General features: G+C 38.1%; 2 protein-coding genes and 1 long non-coding RNA gene across 10 annotated transcripts in view; 1 reads left to right on the forward strand and 2 right to left on the reverse strand.

Moving 5' to 3' along the window:
- Positions 1-7,960, reverse strand: CRYGS (crystallin gamma S). The gene is made up of 3 exons (XM_072807755.1): positions 6,177-7,960; positions 820-1,062; positions 1-373 (listed from the first exon to the last, which is right to left on the reverse strand). Exons 1-3 carry the CDS (start codon positions 6,195-6,197, stop codon positions 101-103), a joined length of 537 nt encoding a protein of 178 aa, XP_072663856.1. The 5' UTR covers positions 6,198-7,960; the 3' UTR covers positions 1-100.
- Positions 3,815-24,600, forward strand: LOC140622147 (uncharacterized). The gene is made up of 3 exons (XR_012021851.1): positions 3,815-4,192; positions 4,565-4,899; positions 21,675-24,600. It is a non-coding gene; the product is annotated as an uncharacterized lncRNA (long non-coding RNA).
- TBCCD1 (TBCC domain containing 1) overlaps positions 8,208-25,338 on the reverse strand; it is a 19,648-nt gene continuing 2,517 nt past the window's right edge. For 3 of the 8 annotated variants that reach the window (XM_072807747.1, XM_072807748.1, XM_072807749.1), the window contains exons 2-8: positions 22,451-22,829; positions 19,307-19,462; positions 15,480-15,846; positions 13,457-13,643; positions 12,804-13,301; positions 11,626-11,776; positions 8,208-9,362 (exon numbers count right to left, since the gene is read on the reverse strand). In XM_072807747.1, coding sequence (XP_072663848.1) covers positions 11,647-11,776; positions 12,804-13,301; positions 13,457-13,643; positions 15,480-15,846; positions 19,307-19,462; positions 22,451-22,786 — 1,674 coding nt within the window. In that variant the 5' untranslated portion in view covers positions 22,787-22,829 and the 3' untranslated portion in view covers positions 8,208-9,362; positions 11,626-11,646. Of the gene's footprint in view, positions 9,363-10,615; positions 10,707-10,889; positions 10,924-11,625; positions 11,777-12,803; positions 13,302-13,456; positions 13,644-15,479; positions 15,847-19,306; positions 19,463-22,450; positions 22,830-24,675; positions 25,202-25,338 lie in introns of those variants that run through there. The other 5 variants (XR_012021847.1, XR_012021850.1, XR_012021848.1 and 2 more) reach the window with 4 other exon arrangements.

Consider the following 25,338-nt stretch of genomic DNA (forward strand, 5'->3'; position numbering starts at 1 on the left):
TGGAATGCATGCCAATTGTTTTATTTATGATGCCTATTTGTATGACAAGGCCAGCCAGCATGTGGCCCCCAGGGAGAAGCCCATGGCCCCATCCAAATCATTACTCCACAATGCGGCGGAAAGACTGCACAGCTGGGGAAGCTGCACCCCAATCAATGGGCTTCCGGTACTCCTTCTTGTCCAGGAGGTACTGCCTGCCACGGTAGTTGGGTAGCTCGTAGAAAATCCAGACACCATCCAGCACCTTACTGGAGTGGACCTCTCGCATGTGAAACTGCTCCATGATGGAAGGGCAATCTTCGGTGGTTTCGTACATTTGACCATTAAAATCTCCCTTCTCAAAGATCTGAATCTTATATTGGCCTCCACTAGACTGGAAAAACACAGGAGGAAATAAACAGCGACCATCATGAAAATCACCAACGGTTCAACAACTTCGAGAACAGCATGGTTCAGAACCCACCATCCTGAAAGCTAGATGATCTGATCTCCCATCTCCTACGGTGTACTGACTGAAACAGGTGACTTTCAGTAAGAGAAACTTAGTGCCTTAAAGTCCTCAGGAGGTAGAGAGAGTGCTCCGGATGTAATTCGTCATTCAGTCTTGGGATGAGCTGACATAAAGTTTTATGTAAGCCTCAGCAGCCAACAAAAGAAAACACCCCATTAAGAGTAGAGAAATGTTAAGAAAAGGCTTTCACATAAAAGTAAAAAAAAAAAAAAAAAAAAATGGGGGAGGGAGTAGGGAAAAGAGAGGCAGAGAGAACCATAGCTTGGTAGGCAAGCAAACGAGCTGGGAGGGTTGGGTTCCAGACTCACCAGGTGAACAGCTCGGCAGGAGCTGAGGCGGTCGTTGAGGCCCATCCAGTGCTGGTACTCGGGGTACTCGCCCCGAGGTAGGATGTACATGTAGCCAGCAAAGTTGGGCCTTTCGTACACCGCCCAGGTACCTCCTTCCACTCGAATGGAGTTACAGCGACTCAGGTACATGTGGAAATCTGCACAGTCGCAGTCACAGTCATAGTGGCGGCCTTGGAAATGCTTGTCTTCATAGAAAGTGATCTGAGGTGCAAGGCCGACAAAGAGAGGAACTGGGGAGTTGGGTGGCTTTCTTCATAAACAAAATTAAAACCAAGAACACATTCCTCACTTTGGACATTCCTTTCTCTTCAGTTTTGAGGAGGAAATAAGAGAGTTCTACTTCACCTCACAACACCTATCCTCTGGCAGACAACGTTGGTTGTCAGCAACAGGAATCAGAACTTCCTAAAGGCTTAAAATGAAGCAAAACAAAAGATAAGCCAGACCCAAGTTCATTGCTTCTTCCTTTTTGTTCCCATAACTCACTGTACTTATCACATTAGAAAGTAAATTATCTGCTTACATATCTCTTTCCCATCAGACTCCTATTAGACTTCTTCCATGGGCAAAGGCGCAGCCTTATTTAAGCTATGGACAAACCTTCAATAACTGTGAGATGAAGATGAGTAAGTTCTAAATGCATAAATTCATTCTAGGTGATATGGAAGATACATAGAGAAAAATAAAATGTAGACCTTTGCTGTAAAGAGCTTATTTTAGATGGATATATAGAGCATACACCTGACAATATTTTATGTTCTGTATTATTTTATTGCCACAGAGTAGTTACAAAGTAACAAGATGACAAGTCAAGAATGTTCTTTGCCTCAAACTCTTACCAAGTTTCTACCACAACCTTTGGGGTAAACCTGAGGCCTGTGATGGCACTGTAGCATGCAGCCCGGAGAAACAGGAAATAATAAACCTGGGCTCTCAAGCTGCATCTCTACACTCAGCCTTACTACTTTAGGCAAGCTACCTTTCTGGGCTCCAGCTTCCCATATTTCAAATCAAAGGACTAGACTGGATTGGAAGCCCCAGCTAGCTATAAAATAAAATTTTTTGGTTTGCAACAGGAGATAAAAGTTCCTAGGCACTCCTGGGGCTTCATAGTGCAGTTTCTGAAAACCACTAGACCAAATGGACTGCAGAGGTTGCCCCTTCTTGTTCTGCAATTCCACAACCCAATGTCAATGTTGGTTTATAATTTAAACTGAAATCACCAGGGGTAATGGATTCAAGCAGTTGATCTCCTAGCGTTATGCCGCCACCTTGTGGCCAATTTGCTTTATCGGTTTAAAAGAAGAAAATCATGTCTGGTGTTTTCATGCGAAGGGAGGTAGTCTAGAAAGGATCTTTGAGGTGAAGATTGAAGGATAAGGCGGGGGTTTTCAGAAGCAAAGGAAAATGGATTGCCTGTTCAAAGGAATAAAAAAAAACATGACCCACTATAGGGACAAGTAGTTCACCAAGCTTGGTGCATATAGAGTATGTGGTGAAGTATTTGGAAATAAAGTCACAGGGATCCCTGGGTGGCGCAGCGGTTTGGCGCCTGCCTTTGGCCTAGGGCGCGATCCTGGAGACCCGGGATCGAATCCCATGTCGGGCTCCCGGTGCATGGAGCCTGCTTCTCCCTCTGCCTGTGTCTCTGCCTCTCTCTCTCTCTCTGACTATCATAAATAAATAAAATTAAAAAAAAAAAAAAGGAAATAAAGTCACAGATGCCCTGCTAGAATCCGTTGGTGATGATTTGCGAGACGCAATGGAGTGGCCCCTGCGTAGAAGCAGGTGGTTGCTATGGGTGTGGTGAGAGATGATGCGGGCCAGCCAAATGGCAACTATTAGATGAATGACACTGAGGAAACAGTCAAAGGAATGGAGGATTTGGTGACTGATTGGATGTAAGTGTTGATGGACAGGCAGAAACCAAAAATGACTTGTAAAAGGGCATAAAACCTCAATGTTTTCTACCGCAGGGGAGCCCTTCTAGATTATAGCCTACTGACTAATGGTTATTTCCTTCCACCTTAATCTACCCTTCCTGTTTCTCTCTCCACTCTTCTGTTTCCTGTTCTCTACGAGCTCCCTTACACCTAACTGTTACCCCTAAATCATCTACTTCATTTCCTCCCTTCCCCTCCCAAATCTCTCTTCCAACTCCATTTCCCATTTTAGCATAGCACAGATTTAGAGATATATGGTGTCCCAGTTTACAGATGAAAACAAAATTGCAGCACTGCTAGTTACCAGCTCTGTGACCATGGAGAGGCCACCGGACCTCTCTCTAGAGCTCAGGCTCTACATTTGTAAAACTGAGTAACAATATCCACTGCAGAGGGTTGTTCTGAGGAGGGATAATGCCAATTAAACACTTATTCTGGTTCATAATTGCCAATAAACTTTTGTTAGTATTGTTACAGATAAAGAAATTAAATGACTTCCCTAAATAGCTAGTTATGAGTTAGTTGCAGGCAAGTGAGTCTTATCTCCCTTTTGCTGTTTTCCTGCCTACACACCCCATTCACTCTCTTAGTAATGGAACACGACTAAGTCTTAGACGCTTTTCCCAAAGCCTGTGGAAAGATCTTTAGGAAAACCAAGGTAACTTCACTAAGAATTAATTGATTCTAAACTCCTTAATTCAACTTTAATTTAATTTAGCTTTGGTTTTGGTTAACTATTCACCAAAAAAGAGGCTTTGCAAGAGATATGCTATAGGAAATAAAGTTATTATCTTTTTTACTTCAATGTTTCTCACACTTAGTGCCCTCTGCACATTTGCCTGGCTAAAATCTATATCTGAGAAGTAGAAATATACAGGATGTTTTATAAAGTCACCTTGCTGTCTACCCTTCCAGCAGACTAGCCAACCATCCCAGGGCTAAAACAAAGTACATTGTTGCCATGGAGCCATTACTGAACCAAGCTCTCCTGTCAGTGGAGACATTCCAAATCTCAGAGCCCAGAGAATGTTGTACCTCTACTCAATTTCCATTTGCAAAAGGACAATGAAATCTACTCTATGGTCAGCTGAGATTCTTGGGCAAAAACATTTGTAGAGTAGGCTAAGAAATAGTGCTGGAGATTTCCCTATAAATTATGACAAAATTTCTCTCATCCTCATTTGGTTTTTGAAAAATAGCCTACTAAACCAATACAGCAGAAAGAAAAATGTTGAGTATTCCAGAGGTAACAAAACCAAATTTAGTAAAATGCATTGTTTCTGCCAAGCCCACACAACTCTGATTAAATTGCTAGTGAACTGGAGGGAAAGGGAGAAGCAATGGACAAAGAGTAAGAGATTAACTTGCTCTCTTGGCTCAGCAAGCAGGTGAGTTAACCACGTAAACAGTGCAGCTACAAGAAATAAGAAGGCACACTCTTACTACCTTGGAAATCTTTGAAAGCGGGATTTTTTTTTTTCATCTAAGAGGGTTTTTTTTTTTTTTTTTACGATTTTATTTATTTATTCATGGGAGACAGAGAGAGAGAGAGAGGCAGGCAGAGACACAGGCAGAGGGAAAAGCAGGCTCCATGCAGGGAGCCCGACATGGGACTCGATTCCAGGACTCCAGGATCAGGCCCGGGCTGAAGGTGGCGCTAAACCACTAAGCCACCCGGGCTGCCCCGAAGAAGGTTCTGTAACAGTCTTCCTTCAAGGCACATGGATATTCCTCTAAGGGCTTACAATTCTTTCCTACAGGATTTGCATGGCGTCCTTTCAAGAACCTTGGAGCACTAAAGACACTGTCTCATTCTTCTCCCACAATCTTTTAGATAATGAGTATGATGATTAGTTCTATTTTCCAAGTGAAAAAAAAATCAGGCACTACCTAATTCTGGAACAAGTTAACAGGTGCCTCCTGACATGATGCGATAGGGAATACTTCACATTGCCTATGTAACTTTCTGGCCAAAGACAGTTTCCTCTGAATCTAAACATAGAGAAACAATCAGACAAACGCAGATTTCAGGATTTGCTACAGGACATCTGATCTGGACTTTGAAAAATGTCAATGTCTCAAAAACAACAAAAAGGTAGGGCTGATTTTTCCATATAAAAGAAGCTAAAGGAAGAAAAGCTTAAACCTGGCAACCAAATGCAATGCATGAGACTTGACTGGACCCTGTATCAGGGGAAAAGCCAGCCATGAAGCACATTTGGGGGAGCAACAGGAAGGAATTTGAATATGGCCTGAATATTAGGTATTGTATTTATGAGAAATTTAGGGGACAAGATAATGATAGTGTGCTTATTTTTGGAGATACATGCCTAAATACTTATGGCAAAAGAATTAAGTCTGCTATTTGTCAAGTGGTTTAGTACAAAGGGAGAGACCTAATATAGCAAAATGTTAACAATTGGAGAATATAAGTGAGGGATATTCAAGTATCTGTTCAACATGTCTTTCTTATTAAGATTCAATGGGTTTGAAACTTTTCAAAGTAAAAAGTTGGGTGGAAATCAGGCATCAATGGGTTTGCCTTATACTCACTGGCCAATGGAAGAGCTAAAATAAAGAATGAAGATAGATTCCCTCCTTCCTAAAGCCCTGCCTAAGAGATCAATTTCCAGTCCACCAACTGTGAATTAAGTATTTTAGAGGCAATTTTCCTAAGGTAAGTAAGCACTTTATTTTAGGAAATGGATAAGAGTAACCGCTTGAATGAAGGGGATATGTGGGACTTAATTCACTTCATTGGTCTAGAACATTACTGACTGATGCTAACTTTTACAGAGCAGATTTTTTTAATAAAGATTTTATTTTTAAGTAATATCCTACACCCAATGTGGGGCTTGAACTTAAAACCCCAAGATCAAGAATCACATGTTCTACCAACTGAACAAGCCAGGCGCCCCTCCCTCACAGAACAGAGTTTTAACCAAATACTAAATGTTTTCTACTCCATGTACTCCTTTTATCAGTATGTACTATTCCTGTGGAAATTCATAATGTATTGGTTGGTGAGAGGTAGAAATCATGACGACATTTGCACGCTATATACCTGTACAGTATTGAACGTCGCCCCCCCCCACCTACACAAAGATAAACCCTTAATACAACTGTTGGGTAATTCTGTTACAGTAAAAAACATAAGCAGCATTTCCTAATCTCCTCTCCCAATCCCAGCCTTCAAATCACTATCATACTTACCTGCAGGCAAGGAAGCAAAAGCTTTTCTCCACATTTCTTTCAATGTATCTTTAGGTACATTGGAAAAGAGGAAACGTTCCAAACGAAAGGAAACACTGTAAAAGAGGCACAAAGGAAAAGAAAGTGGTAGGGTAAAAATCAGCATGACCGCTTACTTACCTTGGTTCCAGATTTAGACATTTTGTTGCATAGATTGGTTTCCCCGGTGCTGGAATCCGGAATAGCTACAGAGAGTTAGAGGCACAGAGACATTTATACTGGGCTGGTTTGAAATCAAACATTTGCTTAGTCATGAGAATAGGATCCAAAAATTGAGTCAGTCATTTAGAGGCTATTGATGGTTTCTAGAAAAACAATTGGGATTATGAAATAAAGGAAAGCTTCAGTACCCCTTCTAATGCTTACCAAGCCTTGCTGCATTATAGACTTTGCTGAGTCAAGGCACCAAAACCCAGCCAAAGTTTTCAAAATTAAAAACAAAAACGTCCCTCTTACCTGGGCAATTTGGTTTTCTAGCAAGCAGCCACCTTGAAATCCCCAATGTCTTCTTTTTTCAACAGAGCTTATAGGAGAGTCAAAAGACTACCCTCTAATTCTGAACAGAAGTGACACATTCCAAAGGAACAAAACTTACTGACTACTAAACACAATGCGTGGTCTTTTGTTTGGATAATGTCACTACAAAGGATATTTTTGAGAATGATTAGCAAAAATTGTTTACAGGCTGTGTATCATGAAATTGTGTAATTTCCTGAATTTAATCAATTTAATAATTTGTACTATGATTACACAGGAGAATGTCTTTATTTTTAGGAAATACATGCTAACATCTTTAGGAGTAAAGGTTTAAGATGTCAGCAACCTATTCTGAGATTGCTGAGCAAAAATACTACTACTGTCCAGAGTGGTCAATGTGGCAACACATTAGCAAGCAGTAAATCTAGACAAGGGTTGTGTGGGGATTCAGATTCTTGCAACTGTTAGGTTTGAAGTTTTTTCAGGACATACATGCAAGTTCTAATCCATAAGAAAGGGCTCTTCAGTATGCAGCCTGAGAGACAGAAAGCTACCATGGGAATTATCCTGCAAAGGTTGAGCTAAGCCCAACTTGCTGCCTGCTTGGTGGCATTTTTCTGCCATGATATCATATGAGGACCTGTTTAGAGGACACTTCTTGGTACCTACTACACCTCTGACTTTTAGAATGAGATTACATTTTAGGTAAATTCTTTTTTTTTTTTTAAGATTTTATTTTTATTTATTTATTTGAGATAGAGAGGAGAGAGAGCATAAGCAGGGGCTAGGGGAGAAGCAGGCTCTCTGCTAAGCAGGGAGCCTGATGCAGGGCTTCATCCCAAGCACATGCTTAACTGACTGAGCCACCCAGGTGCCCTATTTTAGGTAAATTCAAAGAAATAGCAATCCTTCTCAATTTTCATTTTCCTGGTCAAACATACTCTTCTTAAAAGTCCATCTTCCTCATGTTCACTAATAAAGCTATGCAACAATATCTTGGATGCCCCAAGATATATTACGGTTGATTCAGAAAATGGGAAACGTAAAAAAAAAAAAAAAAAGAAAATGGGAAACGTGCCTTGATAAGAAGATTATTGAGAAATTATTAAGCTATGCTTAGCTTTGAATTTGATAAACTGGAATATATCTAAGTAATATCATTAATTTCAGTAACCAATAGCAATTTCCAAAACACTTGTTACTCCAGTGTTTCTTTATTGAATTCTCTCTTGAATTTCATCTTAAGATAAAAATGATGAAAACCTCAATTAGAATACACATTCTAAGAGTTAATTTTTCACTTTAGAAATAAAAGATCAAGCCCCTTTTTGATAATAATTACTAATTCAATGACCAGTTAGCATAAGAAACAATGTTCATCAGCAGATTCATTTAATAATTTAATAATTATTTAATAATTTAATAATTTTTTCATTTATCTTTTTTTTATTTTTTATTTTTTATTTTTTTATTTATTTATGATAGTCATACAGAGAGAGAGAGAGAGAGAGAGGCAGAGACATAGGCAGAGGGAGAAGCAGGCTCCATGCACCGGGAGCCTGACATGGGATTCGATCCCGGGTCTCCAGGATCGCGCCCTGGGCCAAAGGTAGGCGCCAAACCGCTGCACCACCCAGAGATCCCAATTTTTTCATTTATCTTAAAGAATACAGCTTTTCCAATCAAATGTAAACTTTATTTTCATATAACATCACAGGATGACACTGGTAACTAAGAGGGAGCAGAATACATGACCCCCAAAATGTGCTACTGTAGCATGTGGGGATTTTGAGCTGAAAATTATCAAGACCTCTCAGGTTCAAGAAAAACATTTTCCCTCCCTTAACCACCTAAAATAATTCAGATATGGGGCCTGGCTCAGAAGGGGCGCCATTACCAGAGGGAATTTTTAATCTGAATGACTCAACTAACTGTATGACATGGCAAACATCTACCTGCCTCCCATCTGTTCTTCTTAACATCCTGTGAATTACCCTCTTCCTCTTTGAAGCCCTAGGACGATATTCCATTCCTTAGTTCAGGGTGGCATATATGCCAACTGCCTGACTTGTTCCTGGGACTCATGTTCTTATGAGGCACCCAAAGATATGTAATTAAAATTGTTTCCTCCTGTTAATCTGTCTTATGCCCATTTAATTAGTAGATCAAAGCCAAAAGAACCTAGAAGGATAGAGGAAAAATTCTTTCCTCCCTCATAAAACCTTTTCTAAAATTAAAAGTAAAACTTTATCTTTTTATCAAAAGAAGAAAATTACTTTTCAGAGTTTGCTTATTGAAAAATTGGAGCAGAAAATGAAAAATAGAGATTTTACACAATTTCATTGTTTCATACTTTTAAGGACTAAAATATCTTTGTATAAAACTATTTCTGCTATATTTATACACCAACAAACTATGCTTTCATTCCAATCATTTTTTAAAAGGAACAGCAATTTCCTTTTAAATAGTTACAAAGAACTAGAAAACTCTTATTTAACTCTAGAAAGGATGATACCCTTTCATCATACAAACTGAAATGTGAAGTTTACTTGCAAATCTATACTCAATCACTTTAATAGTAACATACAATGAAACTGCCTTCATCAACTTCATTTTGGTTTTCTGATGTGCTATAAACAATACGTTTATATGACAGAAGCTCATCTAAAATCCGACCTAAGTAGTAATATATCAGTGTGGAATGAAAATCAAAGAACGGTCTTAAAAAGGAAGGAAAGAGCCCCAATGTCTCTTAAGCAGCAAGAGCATCTTCCCAATGTATGTTCAAGATGTGTACCATCTTCTATCCATCCTCCTGTTACCAGGGCCCTGAAAATAACCAAAGAAAAATATTAATAACTGAATTTTCTATTGTCTTCATGCAAGTAATGAGGAGAAAACTTATATTTATAAAATCACATAAATCAAGGTCAGATGAAAGTTTAGACTGACAAAATACATAACATTTAAGATTAATTGTATTCCTTTTTTCTGAGGGTCATATCAGTTCAAAATAGAAAAAAAGACATTCATATATAGACATGAAAAGGCTATAGGCTATCAATATTAGTCTCAACTAAAATTTCACATTCTTATAGTTCCCATTTGTTTTGGATAATCTTCATCAGATTTCTGATTCTTAATCTCCGCATTTATTAAATATTATAAAATTCTTTTTTTTTGTAAGAAGTAATATACACTTTAAAATGCGAACAATCTATAATGATAAAGAATAGTTTTTTACAGTTTTGGAAAACAGTTCAACATTTCCTCAACAAGTTAAACCTATAACCTTGCAATTCTACTCCTAGGTACATACCCAGAGAATTGAAAATGTAGGTCTACACCGAAACTTTTACACTAAAGTTACACAACATTATTCACAATAAAAGTGAAAACAACTGAAAAGGGGAAACAACTCCAATCTCAGATCCACTGATGAACAGATAAATTGTGGAATATCCATACAATGGAGTATCAACCAGCCATAAAAAGGAATGACATACTGACACACGCTACACTCATGACCCTAAGATCATGATGTGAAGTGAAGGAAGCCAGGCACAAAGGCCACATGTTATATGATTTCATTTATAAGAAATGTCCAGAGTTGACAAATCAGAGGACAAAGAGTAGATTGGTGGTTGTCAAAAACTGGAGAAAAGAGAAGATACTGAGAGTGGAGGAATGAGGAATGACTATGTGTATGGGGTTTGTTTTTAGGGTGACGAAAATGTTCTGGATTTGTCAATGGTGAAGGTTGCACACACTTTTATTGACTACATTAATAAAAGTCACTGAATCCTTCACTTTAAAAAGATGAATTTCATGTTATGTGAATTCTGTATCAAAAAAAAATTAAAAGTTTTCTTTAACCCTAGACATATTGTATCCTTTCAGAAGTTTTTAAGGCATATAATTAGCATATAAGTATATGTAATAATCCCTCTCTTTTTTCAAACATACAAGGCAATAATTTACCCCTCCTCTTCTGCCTTAACCCCTCCAAACCCCCAGCTTAAAGATGATTCATATCAACACCTACAGATATACCTCATTCTTTTTAAAAATGCATCCTTTACCTTGGATGAACCAATGCTTTAGGCACCAGCTTTAGGCACTCTCCTGGGAAGCACTTGGGTTGTTTCTGGGCTACAACTATTTCAAACAATGCTGCAATGAACACATTTTTTAAACAGATCTTTACATAAATGAGTGTATCTAGAAGATAAATCCCAAGAAGTAAAATTGCTAAGTCAAAGAATGTGTGCATTTACAATTTTCGTTTTGTCAAACTATCCTCCAAAGATTTTGCACAAATGTACACTTCTTCCAGCAGAAAATTATACGTCTTACCAGTGTTGTATACCAGCTTTTGATTCTTGCCAATCTGATGGAAGAAAAATGATATCTTACATTTCTTTAAGTAAAAGTATCGTTATAAGTATCTTTCTGCTATCAATAACTATTGATGTCCTTTGTCTGTTTTTCTATTGTCTATTGTCTATTAGTCTTTTAAAAAGACTTCAAAATAGAAAAGTAAACTAATTTCTATTTTTTAAGAGAGTATTTTACATTTGGATTAAATAACTTCTAGTAAATTTGTCTGTATCAAGATTCTCTTGTATTGGATCTGTGACCTTCCAGAGTTTAGTATTCAAATCTTCATTTGGATTAATTCTAGTAATTTATTAATGTTTATATGTGCAATTTACAAAGATCAGTTAACTTAATGGATTTGTGTGTGGGTGAAGGGAAAGATGAAAGATGTATTAGAAAGGTGGAAATAAAACTGAAAGCTATGTATGGGGAAAGTAGTGTATTTAGACAGTACAACCTGTACTAGGCAAGAAGCAAATAAGGCAAAACTTGGCCTTTATATTTGCCCATTATTCCAAAGGTGGAGCCTATGGTTGGTCTTCTCACTATAAAATGCAGTAGAAGTGGGTATGTAAAGTCTGTACATGCTGGTAGGTCTGGTGGAGAAAAAGTGGCAGTGGCCAGTAACATAATATCCTGCACAGCTTGTTTGTATGCTTGTCAGCTTTTCCCAAGAAATATGTTTTAAGAGGCATATGTTATAAATACCCACCAACGTTTCCACGTAGGAGTCTTATCCTGCTGCTTGTTTGGAGCCTGCTGCAGGGGGCACAAGACTGTCCAGCTGTTGGCGATGTCCTGTATTAATCAACCACTCATAAAACTTGTTCTCCACAAGTACCTGGAACTGCTTCCTTTGATCCCTAAAAATGCCATTAGGAATAAAAAAAATGTAAGAATGCTAATTCATGTTCATTTTACTCCAGGTGATTATCCCATGAACACTTTCATGGGATAGACATTATTTCTAGTTCTCCATTTGTTCCCTCCAAATAACTGCTCTGTTGAGTTCTGTACATCAGAGCACCGCCACCAAAACAGCAACAACAGAACGATTGGTCAGATACAATAGAAGTACTCTGCTCAGTCTTCAACTCCTATCCAAACGCTGCTAATTCTTCCAGGCTCAACATCAATTCTGCTTCCTCCACAGACCTTCCCTGCCTACCCACACTGATGTTTTCTAAATCTCTAGTAACCATACAGCATGTCCCTGGCTTCTAGAGTTCAGACTAGTACCCTTGAAATAAAATTTTGCAGTGAACATAATAAACCATGATCATCTACTATCACAAGCATGGAATTTAAAAACAACATATTTTAGCACCCAAGTTTAGGAAGGATATAATTTCAGAATAAAATACAGTATTTTCAGTGGACTAAATTTAGCTTTGTTTTAAAACACCACACTTATTTTTCACATTTTACCATGGATTAGGAAAAACTTTGACAAAAACTAGCATTAGTCCATGGAGCAGTATTAGGAAGCCACTCTTGGGAGTCTGTCTGTGGTGTGTTGGAGCCAGGAATCTGTATTTCTAACAAGCCCCTTGGATGGCTAATGCAAAACTAAGGTTGAGAACCACCAATATAGTTTAGAGAAGTAAATTAAAAATGAAAACCAATTCATCAAGTATTGGATCATGTGGTATATTCTATATATGACCTTTCATAAATATAAGTTGTTTATCAACTAAAGTTTCTGAAAAGAAGGGAGTCTAATTCTGGAGTATCTACTTGTTCCCAACCCCAACCAAACAGCCTGGAATACTGACCTCAACAAAAGACACGTTGTATCTTTTTTATTACTTTAGTTCAGCTGTAAACATGGACAGATTAATTTGTTTTCCCACGGAGTTTTATGTGAAACCAATTCTAGAAAACACTCACTTTGTCAAACGAGCCTCCTTCACAGTTTTCTGCCAGATTTGTATCTTCTGTTCTCTTTGAGCCAGTGCTTTCTGATAGGCAGCTGGAAGACCCCCAGGTATCTCTGTTGTGTCCCCTTCCATTTCAAAGGGGATAATAAATACATAGAATTCACAAGGTGGTAAGAGTCGGAAGACACTTGTGTCGCTATTCTCTCTGCACACAATCATCGGATTATCCCAATAGTTAGGCACCGTAGCAAGGCCAGTCCTGGCCATATGATCCTCCAGCATTGGGTAATGGGTATGAAAAGGGGCAAAAGTTACTGTCTGGTTTCCAGAGAGAATAAGTGGGCGTGTAGGCGTCAGAATGTGAAAGATGCAACCTGCTGTGGAAGAGACGGACAAACGATGGCAAACAGCGATGACTTTAATGTTGTCACAGCTGTGGAGGTGAAGAGCAGTCTGTACAGGGCCCAAGACAAAGGTGCTATTCCTACATTTCTCAATTGTCACAGATCTGAAAAATGAAAAAAAAAAATGAGGTAAATTCTACTGAATGAGAATTAGATAAAAGAATATTTGACTACAAAATTATTCTCTGATGGCAAAAAAGGATCAATCTAGTCCAAAGAAAATATCAAAATATCAGAACACTGTAAAGACTGTGCTTACCGTAAAGGAGACAGCAAATATATAAAAGATTCGTTGCAACGATGAATCTTTACATGTGCCCCCACCAGAGTATCTGAGCTCTTGGCCAAGGTCTGCTTGTAAACCTGGCTCATTACCACCATGCGGTGCATCCTAGGGGCCACATGAGTATTACAAGCAATCTTAGCTCTTTTGGTCGTCCCTTCAACTATTTGAGAAAAATATAAATAAATGAGATTGTTTCAAATCAAAGACACACAATCAACCATATGAGGTTACATATGTCTACATGTCTACATATCTACAATTAGATACATGTAAGATTTGGAAAAACTTTAGATCTAGGCATGGGGTGAAGAGGTGTTTGCTATACCGTTCTCTGTATTTTTCTGTATATTTGTAATATTTCATAATTGTCTGTCATAAAAGTTTTTTAAGGTCTAAAGTTCATTCAAGATTGTGGCTAAGGTCATATGGCTAGCTAGTGACAGAGCTGGCCCAATTCAAATAACTCAAATATCTTCTGCAAGTTTCCTTAATTTATCATCCCAGTCCTTAATCTTTTGAAATTGCCATAATACCAATTTCATAACCCTCTTAAGCTACTTACCACATCATTCCATGAATTCTATTTGGATTCATGTCTTTAATCCCTACATCATTAGTAAATGAGAGCACATCTTCCTTTCACACACAGTACCTTGCACAAACTGATACTCAAAAAATCTGTGAAGGGGTTGCCCTCCTAGTACAGTCTCACCATTATGATTGGCTTCTTAGTTAGAGTATACTTCTCTGAAAGCTATCAGGACACCCTTGTAAAAAATACTAGCCAAATATGAGGTCACATAAGTATGCTATTACATTTTTTTGAAAAAACAATTCTTATTGCTTCCTTTTATAAAATAAGTAATATGTGGCTATTGTAGAAAATGTTTAAATACTAGTGCTAAAAGAAGGTACAAATTATTTGTGATCCTATTATCCACTTGTGCTAATATTTCAGTATAATCCTAAGAGATTAGATAGCCTCTTTTTCCAACTAGTGACTATTGTAACAACATTTAAAAACTTACTGGAACCTATATTCTTTTATCACCATCAAGAATTATGTAGTATGTCCTACATATTTACTGGAACCTATATTCTTTTATCACCATCAAGAATTATGTAGTATGTCCTACATATTTATGGGACCCTAAGATATCTGGAAGCCTGTGACCTCATACTAGAGCAATAGCTTGGCTGAATATAGAATTCTTGGATCACAATCTTTTTGCTTGAGATTCTATAGACATTGCTCAATCATCTGATTCAAAACTGATTCGAAAATGGGATACAAAACTGATTTAATTACATGGAAACTTTTTTCTTTTACCTTGAAATTCAGAGATTGTGGAAGTATATTCTAGGTCTCTCTCTCTCTTTTTTTTTCCCCCCATTAATTTTGCCTGGCATTTGCCTCACCTACTTCTCTTTAAACTTATACCTGGGCCCCAGAAGTCATTCAGCACCCGAACCTATCCTGTTAGCCATTGCTGGACTGTCAGTAATAAGTATATGATGCAATCAAAGACAAATTTTCTCTCCTGTAACTTGAAATTTCCAATTTAGAAAAATCTAATCTGCTTGTATCTGTGTACCTAAAAAGGACCCCATTTTTACATCAATTCTCTGAGGTTGTAACTGGGGAAAGGCCAAATTCGGCTGTGGTACAGAGAAAACAGGAAAACCTCAAACAAATGAGCATGTGAGAGGGCGAGGGAGAAAGAAAGGAGGAAAACAGAGCAAAGAGAGAACTGGCTGAAGCTGGAGTTCCATTAACTGACCAAAATGACCCAGACTCTTAAATCAACTCTCTCAGACTATTGCTGCCTTGAGGGAAATAGTCATAGACAAAAGAGAGCTGTTGCCTTTTTCTCTATAAGTAGCAATATTTTTTAGGTCTTCTACAGAAGCTGTGTGATTATTAACACACCAGAAAACACTAGGTTCCTTAACTTGTCATGCAATTTAATACAGGTTAAAATACTGAAAAAAATACCTTGGTGAGCCCAAGCCAATTTCTTTCCAGACTTAAGGCAAGCAGATGTACCAAATGGATTCCCAGTCAAACAGGCTCTCAACCAGGCTTCCAGCTTGTAGAAAGAAAAGGTCTTCGAGATCCTTGAGAAGCCACTTTCTGCATGTAGTGGTTGCCACAGTGCGAGTTCATGAAGTGGATATATCTTCCTGGCTCTACTCACTGTACCTTCAATAAGAAAGCTGAGAGCCATGACAGCTTCTCGAGAGACTAGGCTGCTGTGTGTCGAATGAAATGATGCAGTGAGTTGTTCTGGATCTAAAAGTAGCTCAAGGAGATCTGATAGATGATCACAGACAAATGCTTGGTGACTGTAATCATTCCAGTTCTAAAAAATATCAAAATAAAGCACTCTTAACAGAAAAGATTTTACAAGACCTGAACGTTTTGTATTTTAATTACTTTGTATTTCCAGTTTGTCTCCTCTCCTAAAAAAGCATTTAAGGCAACAATATAAACCTTATAAAGATTTTTTAATACATGTGATAGGTATAAACAGATTCTCTCCTTTCTTAACTAATTCAGAAGTAATACTATAGCTAACCCTTCGTGTGTGCCAACACGAAGTGTTACACAAACCTTAACATATTTAATCCTAGCAACCATCTTGTAATGGATGCCATTAACATGCCAATTTTACAAATGAGGAAATGGTTATACAGAAAGGTTAAGAAACTTACCCAAGGTCACACAGCTAGTAAATACTCTAAGTCTTGATCTAACATAAAAATAGCTACCTTGAAAAAAAATAGCTACCTTGGGACATTCATTTGATGAAGCATTGGGTTTCTTTATTTACCTTCTCATGTTACAGGAGGAGTTTCAAATTCCACCAGATGTAACAATGCAACTGATCTTACAGTAGCTAGATTTAAGAGAAGTTATCACTTTTGGAATAAGCTTTGAGTTGGCAGATGTTTCAATGATTTGGCTCATTCATTTAACAGAGACTTCTTGAATATCTCTTATGTGGTATGAGCAGTGTTAAGTGACAAAATATGCAAACTGAATAGGACATAGTTCTTGTCCTCAAAGAACTCAGGGCCTATGTAGTGAAAAGACAATATAAGCAACTATTACACAGTGGGATAAGAACTATAGCAGAGATCTGTAAAGACACGCTATGAGCCTCAGAGGAGTAAGGAACCCCTCTTGGGGGAAAAAAAGTGCTATTTGTACAGATTCTTGATTAATGTTGATAGTTATGCAAACAGACAAGGAAAAAAGGCATTCTCAGCCTGCAGAATAGCATATGCAAAAATTAATAGCAGTAAAATTACCTGCTATGTCCAGAAAAATGGAAGTTCTGGGTGAGTTTTAGGAAGAATGCTGGGAAGTGTCAAGTAAAGTAAAAATGGTAGTCAGGGACCAATCATGAAAGGCCTGTATGAAACACTAAAGCATATGGGCTTTATTTTGTGTGCCAGGGACTTCAAAACTATTTTCTGGATAGCAATACCATTTTTCTTTTTAATAAACTCTCATTTGGATACCAGAGAATATGTCAAAGCAGAGCTGTCGCTCTTCATCTCACTTACTGCATCCCCCTCACCCACAGTCGGCCTGAGGTGGCTCCATGGAACAGAAGATAAAAACAGTGACAATGATAATCAATGATGGGAGTTTTGACAGGAAACAGACATAATCCTTCTGTATTTAGAAAGTTCAGCATAGTAGGTGGAGTGTAGACTTAAAGCTGAGTGACCAGATAGATCTAATTATAGAAATAAAGGCCCCCCTAACATGTCATTATGTCCTATAAAATATTCCTATGAAAGTAAAAAAAGAGGTAGGCTTTTATTTATTTTTAAAGGTTTTTTTTTTTTTTAATTAATCTCTACTCCCAATGTGGAGCTTGAACTCACAATCCTGAGATCAAGAGCTGCATGTTTCACTAACTGGGCCAGCTACCCAAAAAGGGACAGACTTTTAAGTTAGAATTCTTTTGGAAGGGGGCACCTGGGTGGCTCAGTGGTTGAGCATCTGCCTTTGACTCAGGTCCTGGGATCGAGTCCTATATGGGGCTCCCCACAGCGAGCCTGCTTCTCCCTCTGCCTATGTCTCTGCCTCTCTATCTCTTTCATGAATAAATAAATAAAATCTTAAAAACAAAAATTGTTTTGGAGGCAGAGTAAGTAAGACTTTGATGAAGTACACGTAGGCCTCATCAGAACTGGAACTGGAAGGCCATCTTGAGCCTGGTTCTCTCTCAGAGGCCAGTGTCTCTACCCGTCTGTTCCATTCTATTCTTTTTCTCTGATTACCTCAGAGTTTCTAATCCTTATAAGTCCAGATCACTCATGAACATGGTGGCTATTCTGGTACCACTGCCACCTAAGCTGCCAGCTCAAGCACCCATCACAAACTGGTAATTTCTTCAGGTCCTAGGGACACTGATTGAGCCAGGTCATCAATTTGAATCAGACCAATTTCAAATACATACCTATGAATGGGTTACTCTAGTCAAGTGTCCATCTCTGGTCTAATCAGTTGTTGGGAGAGGTCATGCTATATATAGCACAAACGAAGAGTCACCATTAACTGATGTTTACTATGCAACAAGCCTTATGCTAATGAACTACTGAATTCTCACAGCCATGCAGAAATAGGCATTATCATTCCCATTTACAAAAGAGAAGCCAAGGCTGAGAAAAATTAACCAACGTGCCTAAAATTATGTGACATTAAGTGGCAGAGCTAATGTGAATGCTGACTTAGTTCAAAACACCATCTCTATACAGTGCCCATTCAACAGGAAACAATGTGTGGAAAGAACAGACAATGATTGGCCTTTTTAATACATCTGGACTTGGACATTCTGAATCTAAGGTATAGTTAGGGCATCTACATGAGGAGGGAAATCCAGGATGGAGACACACTCAGGAGTCACTGAGATATATAAAATCACGGGAAGAGAAGAATTATGTTTAAAGACTATGTCTAGTGAAAAGACAAAATTGCCCCAAATAGAATCCTGGGGGAAGAGTGGCCTGTAGGGGCCAGTGGGGAGGCTCATGAAGAAGAGTAAAAATGAAGAATAAGCAGTATGACCAGGAAGGAATTGTATCATGGAATATAAGGGTGGACAGATTTACTTGAAAAAGGAGATTATAAAAGTACCAACTATCAGAGACGCTTTTGTGGTGGTTTTTGTTTGCCTCACAACATTTTTAAAGAACCTGCACATGGCAGTAATACTGAGATCCATGTTTTACTTAAAGATTTTTTAGAATATTTTTACATAAACAGGTAAAAACATTTCAGCCTTCTTTACAAAACCAGAAAGAAGAAATAACACAATCTCTAAAACTCACGTGAGGCAGTTAAGTTGAACTTCTTGATTGTCACATAACATAAGCGTGCTGAACTTAAGTATACCAAAGCACATCACTTAAACATGAGAAGATATTTTCATAGAAATTTTTTCAGATTTCAACTGACTTTGCAAACACTACATCTTCTCATTTACTCTAACTTAGTCAAATGAGTAGATTCAAATTCATTAACATTTGCAATAATAAGAATGCTAATGAGAACAGTGAATAATCTGCCCCCAAATCATGTGATTTTTGTGTCAATGAAGGAATGGAAATTACTTCTCTATTTAGACTAAGACTGCAAATATTTATTTTGTTTTATAATAAGGAAAAGAAACAAAAAAGCAAAACAAAACACACCAGCAAATGACTGGCTTATATAAGTAATCCCAACACAATTTTTAATGAAGCCAAATCATCTCCCTCATAAATTGTTCCTTTCAAAGGAGGAGACCAAAATTTTAATAGTACCTTAGGATGACAACTGGATTTTTCAGTCAGGTCAGGAGACTGAGGTCTATTTCTGGGACTAGGCCACTCTTCTCCAATCAAAGATGTCCTCAGGGAGACCTTATTTAACTGCTGTATGTATAAGAAGAGCAGAAATTGTAGGGTGTCCACTGAAAGCTGTCCAAAAAGAAAAGAGATGATGAACACATGTCCTTAACCACACAAGTCTCTAGTCTATAACTAATTAGATACAGTAAAATAAATTCACAACAGTTTGCCAATCCTAAAAAGAAAAATGTAGAAACTTGCTAGCCTTTGATATGTATGTCTCTGATGTCCAGATATGGGAGTTTCTAGAACTAATGAAACTGGAGTCACTTACCTTCTCGGAAAGCTAGGTAGCATCTATGGCCATAGATATTCTCTCCCCAAAATCTATGAAGAGGAGAGGATGAAGTACATACTTTTTAAAAGCATATTATTTCAGAAGTTTAAAATTGCAGTTAAAAAAAAAGACAAACTTTAGTCACTTGAATAAATAAATAGATCAAAGACAGGAAGGAGATCTCACCAAAATACGGAGGTTACTCTAACCTAAGTGACTTATCAACAAAGTTTAGGGTATCAATATAAATCAGGAATTGAATGTAATTTTTTGGTGTATGTGCATCTTGTGGGGGGAAGAGGATTCAGATTTTTATCAAGTTCTTAAAAGAGTGTTTGATTTAAAAAAAATACTATCGTTCTGATAGATGGTTAGAAGTCATTTCTTATCTGAAGGAGGATATGGTTTGAAGCTCAGGATTTGAAGCTCAGGATTATCCTCACATATTCATTCCCATACACATATAGGAGACACAAAAATGTAATAACATCTCCTACAGCTGTATTTTAGCCAACCTGGCTAAAAATGGCTATATCTAAGGAACTTAAAAGTACAGATTTTCAGGACCATCTAGAACTACTTAATTAATCAGAACCCTGTGATTCTACATATTTTTTTAAATGCTTGCTTTTTTCATTAAATTTGAGATAGCTGTAGATTCACATGCAGTTATAAGAACTAATAGAGAGATCCTCTGTCCACTGTATCCAGTTTCCCATCTTACAAAGTTATTAATACAGTAGCACAACCAGGGTGCTGACATTGATGCAGTCAAGTTACAGAACATTTCCATCAACACAAGAATCTCTCATGTTGTCCTTTGATAGCCACACCTACTTCCTACTTCCCTCCCACCGTCACCCCTTCCTTAAACCTCTGACAATCACTCATCTGTTCTCTATCTCTATAATTTTGTCATTTCAAGGATGTTATATAAATGGAATCATACAGTATAATAACCTTCGGGAATTGGCTTTTTTAACTCAGCAAAATTCCTTGATTTTATACATACTTCCATTTAACAATTATGTGTATATTATCGTTATTCATATACCACCTTCTTCATGAGACTGTAAGATTCTCATCTTTTTCATTTTTTTAGTCCTAGTAACTAGCATAGAATCTAGCACATAACAAGCAGTCAAAAAATCTGGAGCTTCTTGAAGGTTTTATTAATCTCTGTATCCAGTATACATTACCATACCTCACACATAGTAGGCACTGAGTATTTAATTAACGAATAATTATAATGTCTTTCCTTTCTTGTCAAACTTTTCAATTTCCAAACCTTGTTTAGATATTACCCCGTGTGGCAGAGAATGGCTAGATACTAACTAAATACCTTTTCTTTTCTTCCTGGGCACACATTTAGATGGCATTCGTCGGCCTCCCTTGAAGTTAGACATGGTATATAACTGGGTTACAGTCAATGGAATGTGGGTGGATTAACATATGCCACTTTTGAGTCTCCCAAAAACAGTCCACAAAAAAATAAAATAAAATAAAATAATAATAAAAAAAAAAAAACCGGAAGTGAAGGACTCTGAGGCCCTAGTGGGTATGGCTGGGACAAATGGTATGATACCTGTAATCATTCACTTCCACATCCTCTAGGAGGCTTATACAGCTGACCCATGGTCATGGGATTTCCCCACATCCTGAGGTAGTTTACTTCCCCACCTACCTGATTTTAGACAAGGACATAGAACAAAGCTTTAGCCGATGGAATGAAACTAATTATAGTTTATGTCCCATCAGAACAAAAGTTTTAAGGAGCATCATGAGTTTTCTCCTGCTCTGCTGCTCTTCTCTTCTGTCATAGAATAGGCATGACCTATACAGAATACGTTTCTTCAGCCTGGCTCCCAAAATGAGTAGACACATAGAGCCAAGCCATAACCTTTAGCCCTAGCTAAAGTGTAGCCTGCACGTAAAATAAGCAAGAAATATACCTTTGTTACTGTGAGCCACTGCAATTTCATTTTTGTTTGCTTTTAACTGCAGCAAAGCTAATAATAAAATTATGGTTCCAGAAGACAGAAGATGACTAGATCCCTGAGTCGTTGCTTGGACAACAGCAGCCTAGAGAATCATCCTACCAGATGCCTTGTGTTATACTGCTGCATGAATGTGAAATAAACTGTTACTGTGTTAAGCCACTGAAATGCCAAGATTGCCTGTTACTTACTGTAATGAGCCTGCTCTGATTAATATACTTTCTCTGTGAAGTCTTTCCTGATGTCTCACCTTTCTGGTGAGAACTAACCATTCTCTTCCCTATTCTATTTCTGTACTTTATGCATACTTTTACTATTATACATTCCACATTATCAAATAGCACTCTTTTACACACTAACTTTCCCTACTAGTCTATGAACTCCATGAAGGTAGGGATGCTGTTGCAATCATCTTTGAATCCCAGCACATAGCACATGCTCACTTAAAAATAGTCACATTCCCAGACTGTAACATATCAATGGTTCATAACTACTGACTTACCTTAAAATATTTTTAAAGTCAACGAAAGTATTTTCTCTTTCAGTTATAGGGTTCTTGTAACATCGTGGCTTTGGAAGGGATGAATAGGGATTGCTAAAAGGAGGGCTAACTCATTAAAAACTGCCCACCTGGAACAGTTAAAAAAAAAAAAAAAAAATGGCACGTCGGGATCACAACAGTCCTTAACCTAAAACCACACACTGCAGAGCTAGTACAAAAATGAAAGATAGTGTATTTCTCAAAATAATTATACACACATACACATACATCTAAATACATACCTGATTTCTTTGCTTTTCAACTTCATCCTCTGACATGCAGTTGGATAGGATCTCAGACCATTCCAGGCGCTCCTCTGGCGTCTTCACTGCAAGACTATCAAATATTTCAAAGTAAAGCCACGCCAGATCCTTAGCCAACTGCAGCTTCCCACATGCAATGTGCCTCCACGTAGACCAGTACAGGCGTGGGTAAGCCCTTTCCATGGCCCGGGTTCGCACATAGGTGGATATCTTCCTGAGATAGTGAAGACTGAACTTGGATGGAGGGGGGACCTGCAAGGCACCCACTATAAAGGGTTCTGCTTTCACCCAGAGGAGAACTCCGGACTGATCCATATTATCTCGAAGGACATCTGTGTGAAAAGGCTTCTTGGCATACCTAGGAAACAAAGGTTTTTTCACAAACTGATTTGAAACGAAACTCACTTATACATTTTCTTTTTGCTGTTGTTGTTTCCACTTATACATTTTCTTTAAGGTGACCCCCTCCCTTAACTGTTTCAAGATGTACTATGTCAGTTTTTAAAAGCAGATCTAGTTTATTAATCAAGAGCAGAATAAATTTTTGGTCAGATCTCACTATAATTGATTTGAACAAGAAATTTTGAAAAGAATTTATTTTGTGATAAAACAAAATTATCTTACATGAATTGTTTGAAGTGGTTGTTTTAGGAAGAGTGTATAAGTGCATGAAGTATGAGTTGGAATCCTGCTTAGGAAATAAAGAAGAAATGGGAGAGTCATCTCTTCACAAGAAATCTTTGCCTACCCTGAGGGACAACGCTAGTCAAAATAAAGGGAATACAATTTCAGGGTCAAATCACTTACACATAGTGGATGGTGGGCTAAAGATCTGGATGTGTTAGCTGACATACAGTTCAGTATGAAGCATTAACATATGTGGCAGACGAATGCTCACATAAGCATGGGCTGCAAAAATCCATCACCTTTATTCTCAGTAACTGTGAACCTGCTCTGGCATATTCTTTGTGCTTAGTTCAGGTGCAATGCTTTCAGATTTTGTTTGTTGTTTCTTTGTTATAACAATACATAATTTTTATGGAATGTACATAACATATCTAAAAATAGAGGGGGAAGAAATCATCTACTGTCCCACCATCAAAGGGAAACTAGTCAATATCGTATTGTACTTCATATCTTTTTCTACAGATTGGATGTTAGTTTTTGAATTTTCAAACTTGTGATAATAGCATATATATAATTCTGTTATTTTAAAAGCTTCATAGCACTCTAAATAAAGGTACCCCAGTTTACTCATCTGTTCTCCTATTTTTGGACAGTAAGTAGGTTTAATACTTTTTACAAAAACAAGATAGGCAAAATACTGCTCATTGTTGAAGTAGGGTGATGAGCACATAGCGGTTTATTTACCTATTCTACTTTTGTATAGGTTAAAATTTTCCACTGTGGAAAATTTAAAGGTAGGTGAAGGAGAAAGGGGATTTAGAAGTATAACATTCCAGTTATAAAATAAGTAAGTCACAGGGAAGAAAAGTATAGCATAGGGAATATAGTCAGTAATACTGTAATAACTTTGTATGCTAACAGATGGCAGCTACATTTATTGTGTATTTTCTTTGTTTTGTTTTACTAGGCTCCACACCCAGTGTGGAGCCCAACATGGGGCTTGCACTCTCAACTGAGATCAAGACCTGAGCTGAGACTGAGTTGGAGGTTTAACCTACTGAGCTATCCAGGCGCCCCAGTGGTGTTTATTTAACTGTCGAATCACTATGTTGTACGACTGAAACTAATATAATGTATATCAACTATACTTCAATTAAAATAAAATTCAAAGCTTAAATGTCTCATAATACAAATAATGCTATAATCACCATCTTTCTGCATATTCTCTGGGCTATGATTATTTCCAAGAAAATTTTCAGATGTGCATTGGTGAAATGAAGTAAATGACAATTCTAAAGCTCCTGACATATATTTCCATTGCTTTCCAAGAGGACTGTGTCAAACTGTACCATCATTTGACCAAGGTACCATTGAGTACCATTTGACCGCTGAGCACTCCTCAGCATTAAGTAACATCACTTTAAAATCTTCCTTATGTGACTGGTGGAAAATATTTTATTGCTATTACTATGTTTTGCATTTGATTCCAAAAAGTCATACTTCTTTGGGGGATTATCTGCTCAATCAATCAATCAATCAATCAATAAATAAATAACTGGCACCAACTGAATGCTTACTATGTTCCAGGAAGCGTGCTAAACATTTTTTGTTCTTCACTTCCTTTCGTCCTCTCAAACACCTGGAAATAATGACTGTCCCCATTTTCAGATGAGCACACTGAGGCCTGGAGAAGTTGAAGTCACAGACTTAAATTGGCATCGCCCTGGATTAGATAGAATTCAAGTCTGTCCAGCCTGGACAACTGTTACCAGGGTACCTTAGGAACCCAAGTTTCGGGAGAATCTCTGAAAAATGGGAGTGGATCCATAAGAGGATCACCAGAACGGGTGGCCTTAGATGTGAGGCCACAGAAGAGGCAGGTAGAGGAACGTGTGAGCATGAACCCAAAGAAGGGTGTCAGAGGGTAAAGGGCGGCTGCCTGGGTGCACGGGAAGGGCTCAGGTTGCTCTAGGAAGGGAGGGAAGGGAGATGAGTGACGTGGGAAGATCTTAGCTTGCCCCAAGATGCAAAGAGGCTGCTCTGTGAGATCCTGAATTCCTGCCCTGGAGTGTGCAACCGAAACCCTGACCCTGGGGGAGGAACTCCGAGGCTCGGGGTGCAATTCCGTAACCGAACCAGGGCTCTCTCCCTCTCTGAAGCAGCCGCTGGGAGCGCTCGCGGCGGGGTTTTTGGGGCGGGGAGGTGGGCGTGAGACCCAGGCGGTCCTCCGGCTCCGCCGC

Source organism: Canis lupus, chromosome 31 (genome assembly GCF_048164855.1).
Source record: "Canis lupus baileyi chromosome 31, mCanLup2.hap1, whole genome shotgun sequence".
NCBI classification, from domain to species: Eukaryota; Metazoa; Chordata; class Mammalia; order Carnivora; family Canidae; genus Canis; species Canis lupus.